Genomic DNA, 8,620 nt, shown 5'->3' on the forward strand with positions numbered 1-8,620 from the left:
TTCCCTGCATATTGTCTTAAGAATTGTGTAATGAAACACATAAATCTGATCTGATCTGGTGGCTCCTCACAATTGCTGTCATTTCAGGGCTGAAATCTGGAATTGTAGTTTTTGTTGATGAGATTCAAATCAAATAAATAGATGGGAGTATTTCTGTTAAAACTTCGAATAAACATTGGAAAAAATGACACAAAACTGATTCAAAGAAATGGCAGGTCACTGTTGCTTCTTCTGTCTTGGCTTCATGTACCCATCACTTTTCCTTTCTGGGTGGTGACTCAGCTGCTCTTCATCACTATTAACACTCTTAAGAGATCGCTGGTGACATACTCCATCTCTACATCCTATCCTATTTTTAGGAATGGCTTCTGCCCCATGAAGAAGCAACTGTCATTGAGATTAAACTGGCAGGTTGTCCTGTGAGAATGATAAGTGCAAAGCAAATTGACACTGTCTATTTTAATCATCAGTAGCTGATGCAAAGATCTCATGGGGTTTAGGCTGGTGTAGGTGTTTCTGAAAGAGTAAAAATAGCAACAGCTAGAACATAATGGGGAGAGCTGATTTCAGCTATTAAAGTTGGGATTTAGATGTACCAAACAAACCCACTATGTATGCCTCAGATAGGTTAAAGCCAAGTGTTATAAAAATCAACAGTTATTTTGTGTTGGCTAGATAAATTGGATTGCAGAGAAACACCTTGCAGAAGAAAGCAGGTGAAAGCTTTCTGGCTGAATATAATGCACAGAGGTTCTCCCTCTCCATCAGCCTCGAGGACTCAGAGTGGCTCATTGTCTGGGCATAGAACAGCAAGAGTTTCTAGCAGCAACATCCATGACTGAAGGCTAACACGTTTACTGTTTATTTCAAACCATTTGTTACAGATGTTTAAAATGCTGGCAAAAGCCTATGCTGATGCACATCCAGTCATCTCAGACCGATCGGAACATCGTTGTGGTGGAAATTTTGTAAAACGTGGAGGTATTATAAATGGTGCTGAGTGGTACAGCTTCACTGGAGGTAAAACCACTTTACCTCATATCAAGTGAGGTAAAACCTCTATACGACCTTTATGAGACACATGGGCTTGACAGAAATAATTTTATTCAGTTTACTTTAGATCAGATCCTTCCAGAAAGTCATTTGTAAGGGATTTAAATAATGATATGTATGTTGCTAACATTTATTTCCAGTTGCCACAGGACATATTTCATCCTGGAAAAATCTAGAAAATTAAAAAGCTGTACAAGGGTCAAATTTATTATTGTATATAAGATTCTTCTAGTTCTAAAATCTGAAAATCAGGAATAAATGCATACTGCTATACATTATTACCATAGGTTTGTTTTTTTTTTTTTTTGGATTTGTATTCTTCTTCCTGAAAGTATTTCTTTTTCAAGTTGTTTAAATAAACAGCAGACACAGACTTTCCATTTATCTGTGCTTAGGCTATTAATTTGCTTTCCTCAACATTTTCAGAAGCACTTCAATCATGTCTTGAGACTGAACTCAGTTCTCAAAATTATTCTCTTAAACCAGCATTCAGAAAGATTCAAGGCATGAGTGAGAATCAAGTTTAAATATCTTAGACTTACATTCTTCTGAAAATTATATCCAAAGCCTTTTGTACAGAAACATTTCTGAATGTTCTAGTGGCAAAAGGCCATCTCTTTCCAGATGACCTTTGGAAATCATGTCTAATATAGCTGATTATCCAATTACTGTGATTAGCCAATTCTTATCTTTCTATTGCTGCTTCTTGGTCAGGTGAACAATACTTGAAATGTATTGAAATTTTTGTTTGTTTGTTTGTTTTTTCCTCTGGAAAGTAGTGTCACAGTCATTAATTAATTTGCAGTTGAAACAACTTCTAATGTTCTGAATGTGTTGAATAATGTATATGTATTGGACATTGCATTCCACCAACTGCAACAGCAAAGTTACAGTTCAGAGTTAAATGGTTTCTCTTTCATCTCTTCTTTATCTTTTTGAACCTGCAGGTATGGCAGATTTTAATTACCTTCATACAAATTGCTTTGAAGTTACTGTGGAGGTAGGATGTGAAAAGTTTCCTTTGGAGGAAGAACTGTTTACAATCTGGCATGAAAACAGAGATGCCCTACTGAACTACATGGAGATGGTATGACTGTGCTTTTTCAGACCTTGGTGCTTATGTTTTTTCTTCTTATTTTCTTTGTCAATATTTCCCTCGTTGCTGTTTCCCTGGTTAGTTATCACTGATAGCACTAAATCAGTCATCACATTCCACCTGCAGCCCAGGGCCTCCACTTGTCTGACAGGCCACATAGATAATATTTGCCTTGTCTTGCAGGAATGATGTAGATGGAGAACTTTAAAACAAGGAAAAAGGGAATGGTCTGTAAATACTTTGTGCAACGTTATATATCAACTGTTCTAAATTTATTGCTAGGAAAAAAAAATACACGCAGAAAAATACTGATCAGTCTTTCTCCTGAAGAATAAGGCAAGAGATCTGTTTTCCAGAAAGCTTCTTATGCCTTTTTCACTTTCATATTCCATGTGCATAGCCCAAACTCTGCTGTACAGCAGCAGGAGATATGGATTCAGTTGAAATGGGGAGTTCTTAGAATCTTGCTAGAAGTATTGTTTCCACACTGCTTAGCTCAATTTTTAGATGAAAATAGTTTGAAAGGTTTGAGGCCTCATTTTCTAAAGGGACAACTATATGTCTGTAAGCATTAAAGCAAGACATCTAAAAGTCATTTTTAATAATAAGCTTGAGCTCAACAAAAACAAATACCTCACTGACAATAAGTAAGTGAATACAGAAACAGAAGTTGCTCCTCTTTCTCTCAGCCATTAGTAGATTAGATTTCTGTCATGCCTTATTTTGATAGAGTACACAGTCATTTAAAATAGTTAGGAGTGTTTTTATTGCCTTTCTAAGCAACCTCTTGCTACTTGTGGTAAGTATCATCATTCAATAAAGTCTACAGTACAGACCACCAAACTCATTTCATTTTACAGCTGTCTGATGAAAATGAGTTTTAGTGAATCCAAATGGAGCTGGGTTAAATCCATATATATTGCAGTTGAAGCCTTCAAGATGTAAGGATTTTTATAGTGTGAGATACTGTAGAAGTCTGTGCCGGAAAAGCTTTTTGAGTAAATGCAGGACAGTAAGCAAAACAACTTTATAGATAAGGATGACTGAATTACTCCTGATAAGGATTAAGTCTGCCATAATCAATTCTAACTTTTCTTGTTCTGATATATTCCAGGCTGGTTTGTGTGTGTACAAATCTCCTTGGCTTAACACACTGAAGTAGTATTCATTTTCGTAAATGCTGATCTCTTCTCCCCATTGGAAGTTGTACAAAAAACACTCTGAAAAGTACATGGCACAGACCTGAGGCAAAACCAAAACCAGAGTATTTAATAAAGCAAACCAAATCAACATCATTAAAGAAATTTCGTATTTGTCATTTTTATCCTCTCATGTTGTAATTGCAAAATTATTATTGAAGTTGGATGAGGTCATACTACTTTGAGTATGTCTACAGTGTAAATTTGATTTGGCTCAGAGATGACTCTTCTGACCAAATTTACCCACTATATGCATATGATAAATCCTCAAGTTCAATGAAGTAAATTGCAGTTCATCATCTTAATCTTTTTTAAGGGACGAGTTTGAAGACTTGGGACTCAGTTGTTCCTAAATCCATCAGTGAATTGCTCCACTCGTATGGAATGGCTACATAACAGTGACAATAGAATCTCACCTTAAATAAAAACCTGCTGTCATTGGACTATACTAAATATTTTTCAAGCTTCATATTAAAAAGTTACCATAAAGTCAGATATTCAACTGCTTGTTTTTAAACATGTCTATTTCCCACTGTACTTTTCTGCATTGCTTTGATGCTTTGTTCTTTAAAGTCAGGGAGAAAAATAAGTAAAGAACATTGCAAGTTAATCATAGTGATTCATGGGAAAAACAGAAATGGAATCACTTTTCAATTAAAACATACAGAGTTTCAATAGAAAATATTTCCATTTTCGAAAGCTGCTAAAGATCCTTAAATAAAGTGAGCTGTTAGCGCACCTCTTCATTTGACAGAATTCACATTGCTCTTTAGTTTGTCACCAAACACATTTCTCATCAGCTCAACCAGCTGGGTCCTGTGCTTGTAGTGAAGAGAAAAAGGATATTATACACACTGCTATCATGACAGTCTGACATGTAGTGATGAGTAGGCAGCATGGAAATGATGAGTCTAAAGTAACTAAAGATTTTCCTGAAATATTCTTATCTACTGATATTAAATAAAAATATTAAGTTTCATAACTATATTCAGGGATATATATTGATTAACATTCATAAATGAGTGTTGAAAATGATTTTAAAATATTGCATTAGGGATTGCATAAATATTAAGGATCACTTATTTAATAATATTAATACAGAGTTAAATGTAACATTTTCAAATATTTATCTTCTTCTAATTTCTCCTTAATTTGGAATTCATGTTATTCTTTTATTCGTATGTTTTTACTCTAAAACAGTGAAAGTATGTCTAATACAAGACAGTTGTGCAGTTTTGTTTCTTTATCTCTAAGCACTCTGCGATCCTTTAGGAAGAAGTGGAAGAAAATGAAAACTATCTATTTCAACTAATAAAAAAAACCTGATTTGTTTGTAAAACTCCATTAACTGATTTGCTGCCGGCATGACAGTGTATTGTTTATGTGTGGTATTCTCTGCAAGCTAAGAATTATGCATGATTTTGATTTATTTTGCACATCTTTTAATGTTGCACTTTGAGGGCCACTGCTCCATGCTGATTTGATTCTGCTCGTAGCACCAGTGATGCCTTTACATTGTGTGTAGAGCATCAGATTGATTCTTACAGATATAATTTTTCATTTCTTTCCAGTTCTGGGTCTGGGGTTGGCAATCAACAAGAGTCTTTAAATGCTGTGGTTGTACCATGAGATACCACTCATTTGTGCAGAGGAGGAACCCTCCTTGCAGTGCACAGTAACACGCCTACCCTGGGAAAGCACTCGTTCAATTCTCCCTTATCATCAGTTCTCTCCAAGAAGTTACTGCTGCTTTTGAGCTATCTACATAGATGTGATCAGAAGAGTTATTAGCACCCAAGATCCTCTGTAATGGGTCAAACCTCTCGAAAGCTGTCTCTTCTCTACATGGGTAGAATATTAGGAGATAGTACTATGATCAATGACTCCTATCTATCTTTGCTATCCCTTGCCAGGTTCATCGGGGAATAAAAGGAATTGTGTCTGATAAATTTGGCAACCCAATTAAAAATGCTCGAATTTCAGTCAGAGGCATCCAGCATGATATCACCACAGGTAACATTTTTATTTCAGATTTTTTCCTGGGGCAGAGTGAAAGCATTGAGAAGTGAACCTGCAAAATCTTGTCATATCTGATGGAAATGTCACCTCACTGAGAAGTCAAGGCTCAGCTCTGTGTTTGTTTTGAGAAAAGTAGTAGAGTACGTACATTAAACTGGCTGTGGAGTCTGTCATATTTCTGGGATGACACAGTACTTGCAGTTAAAACTTCTGCATGAAACTGTCAGCCAGCCATCAAAAACAATGTGAATTAGGGAAATTCAGAAATCTACCTAGAAGTACATAGTTCATGTTTGGAGGAATAGCAAGGACTACTCTGTCCATCTTGTATTCATGGAAAATTGAAAAATGAGAAATTATGAGCAGGAGATACAGAATGTATAGTAATATCTGTGTTGACTTTAGGAACTGGAATAAATGCAGTGTTTGAAAGTCAAGTGATGTTTTTTTCATGTGAATAACTGTATAAATATATGTGATCTGTGAACAGTGATTATATGAAATGGAAAACAACAAAAAAAGAACAAACAAAGGATTTTGAATTGTGTTCACTGTTGTGAGCTGATAACCACATATCTAGACATGTGCAACTGCTAATTTTCACAGACCTAAAGTTCTGAGCTCTGGAATAAAGGCTTTCATTTTATTATTGATTTCAATGGGAATAGGATAGGCCATAGGAGTGCGAAACATAAGAAATTAGTAGTAACATTTTTCTGTATTGATAGCTGTTGAATCAATTTGGGAAGCCAGAATGACTTAAAATGTAGTGGATGCCTTCCAGCTTTTAGAAAAAAAAGGAAAAATTAAACACCCACCACAAATAAAACAAAAAAGCGTTATAGACATTGCAATAGTGGAAATAATGCAGATTCTTGAAAGTGATGGGAGACCCTGGCATGAATTAGGATCTCTTTTGAATTTCTTCCCAGACAATGGCTTTACATTGGCAATGGACATTTAAAGAATTAAGGGTTGAATAATTTTTTTTTTTACATTGAAGTGAAACAGAACATTTGCTCTTGTGCTAGGTGTTAAAAATGTCATATGATTAATACATCCTTAAATTTCAGTGTCAAAAAAAAAAAAAGGACTGAATAATTCAATGGGAAAATAACGTTAATGCAACATTAACTGAGCTAAGAAACATAGCATTTAAAATAAAGGAAATACAAAATGGAGAATAAATGTTGCATTTTAAAACTCCTTGCTTTTTGCCTGCGGGGCCTAACCTTCAGCTGGAGGAAATTTACACTCATTTTATACTAATGGCAATTTATACCATCTGCAGCTCACACTCCATGCTCTTGTGTGCTATAACATCTGCAAAGTAGTAGAATGTAATCTAATAAAAAGAATGATTTCTTACCTCTTTAGACATGCTATGTGTATGTATATATTGCAGCTTGGATTCTGTTTTCACTTCCTTAAGTTTCACGTAGTTTTTAATTCATTTGATTTCTTTGGAGTTATTCCTTGTGCCCATAAGAAAGCAGCAAGAAGGAAAGCCTCACTTCCTTGTTAAAGAAGTAGAGCAGTTACTGAAATATTGTATGTGAATTTTACTCCTTAAGTTCCCAAGGGCCAGATTTTCAAAGGCAGAGTGTATTTTTGTCCTTCAAAGTTTTCTGTCTGAACTTTTTTCAAAACTTGTGTTGATTTGTTTCTAAAGCCCTTTAAAAACTTGATCCCTAAATGTTTGTGTATCTGTGGATGTATGTATTCATGAGAATGTATCTATAAAGGATGGAAGGCCAACTAAGCTCTGTCTTCTTGTGTCTTCACCTTTCCAAAGCTGCTGATGGAGATTATTGGCGACTCCTGCCTCCGGGAACATACGTAATCACTGCCCAAGCCATGGGTTATACCAAGGTGATGAAAAGAGTTACTCTTCCCACCAAGATGAAACGGGCTGGGCGAGTTGACTTTGTCCTGCGACCTGTTGAGATTTGGCCTAGTAAGCTTCTCCGCCGACCCATGGAGGACATGCATGACCAATATGACCCACTGGAACTGTTTGACCCTCATGCTCAACATGCACAGGCTCAGGGAGGATCACAACAGGTCAGGGAGAAGCCCTGGTGGTGGTCCTACTTCAGCTCTCTAGGCCTGCATAAACCTCTCTGGCTGCTTAAACAGCACTGAACAGTGCCATCATGCTCTGTTCACCTTATTCTACTGCCCTTCCACCCAGCTCCATGTGCCCTGATTGCTCTTTGCAATATTTAAATGTCATTTTGAAAGTACAATGTTAATTCGAGCCTGCTTGCTTCTTTTGTTTTCTCTTCACACACAAGTGAGTCTGTTCAAGTGTTTTTATATATTAAAAGCAATGGTGCACACCCATTCAAGAGCCAGGTTTTATGTAGTCTTTTTCCTAGTAATATGCTGTACTTCTGCCCATGTAGTTAATCATCACATTCATTATTTATTATGTTCTAAGTACCTGCAGGAATATATTCCTGATCCTTTAATGCATTTTTTGTACATGCCTTAACACATTAATGACCACATACTAAAATCAACTTTCAGAAATCTCTTCTCTTTTTACATTATTTTAGTATATTAGGTTCCATTAATTAACTCTTCTAATATATCTCACAGTCATTTTTGAAGTCCATTGTCTGACATTAGTATTGATTTTGGACTGAAAAAAATCATTAGGAATATGAAAATAAATCTGTGTCTGAGCATGTAGCATGTTCAGTAGGGTGGGCTGCTCATAGTCAGGCCACTATTTATGAGGAATCATTAAATAATGTTTTCCCAAGTACTGTTTCAGAAATTATCCTTTAAAGACATACATAATAAAAAAAAAAGTACTCAGTTCTTTAAACTCTCTTGCATTAATAGACACATAAAATCAAGAAATATGCTTGGAAAGTTGTGCAAGAACTGTGAATATTCAGTGTTTATGATATATAAATGTTAATATAATTTGAAAAAAAAATTAGTAAGTAAAGCAAAACACTTAAATATTTGCTTACTAATGGAAATACACATAACCTATGATGTGGAAAAGTACATAAAGTAATTTGTGATGAACGTGGCACATTATGCTTAGGATGTTAATATCACAGTCTTTAGTCCACAGGATTAATAATGAAATTATCGTAGAAAGTTTAATAGGTAAATAGTTGTCTTGCAAGATGCTATCCTCTCTCAGAAATGTTTTTTGGATATCTAAAATTTTCATTAAACATTCAGACCCATACTTCCATTTGGATTGCTTAAGTGCTTAAATGTTTGCAGG

The 8,620-nt window shown here is 35.4% G+C and overlaps 1 protein-coding gene across 1 annotated transcript in view; it reads left to right on the forward strand.

The window, feature by feature from the left end:
* Positions 1 to 8,176, forward strand: part of CPZ (carboxypeptidase Z) — a 34,783-nt gene extending 26,607 nt beyond the window's left edge. Inside the window, exons 8-11 of the mRNA XM_065736147.1 lie at positions 885 to 1,020; positions 2,001 to 2,140; positions 5,262 to 5,361; positions 7,163 to 8,176. Of these exons, the coding sequence (XP_065592219.1) occupies positions 885 to 1,020; positions 2,001 to 2,140; positions 5,262 to 5,361; positions 7,163 to 7,512 (726 nt within the window). The 3' untranslated portion in view covers positions 7,513 to 8,176. The remainder of the gene's footprint in view (positions 1 to 884; positions 1,021 to 2,000; positions 2,141 to 5,261; positions 5,362 to 7,162) is intronic.
* The last annotated feature ends 444 nt before the right edge of the window (positions 8,177 to 8,620 follow it).

Source organism: Cyrtonyx montezumae, unplaced genomic scaffold (assembly GCF_038088225.1).
Source record: "Cyrtonyx montezumae isolate F1298 unplaced genomic scaffold, pur_monq_1.0 scaffold_2, whole genome shotgun sequence".
NCBI classification, from domain to species: Eukaryota; Metazoa; Chordata; class Aves; order Galliformes; family Odontophoridae; genus Cyrtonyx; species Cyrtonyx montezumae.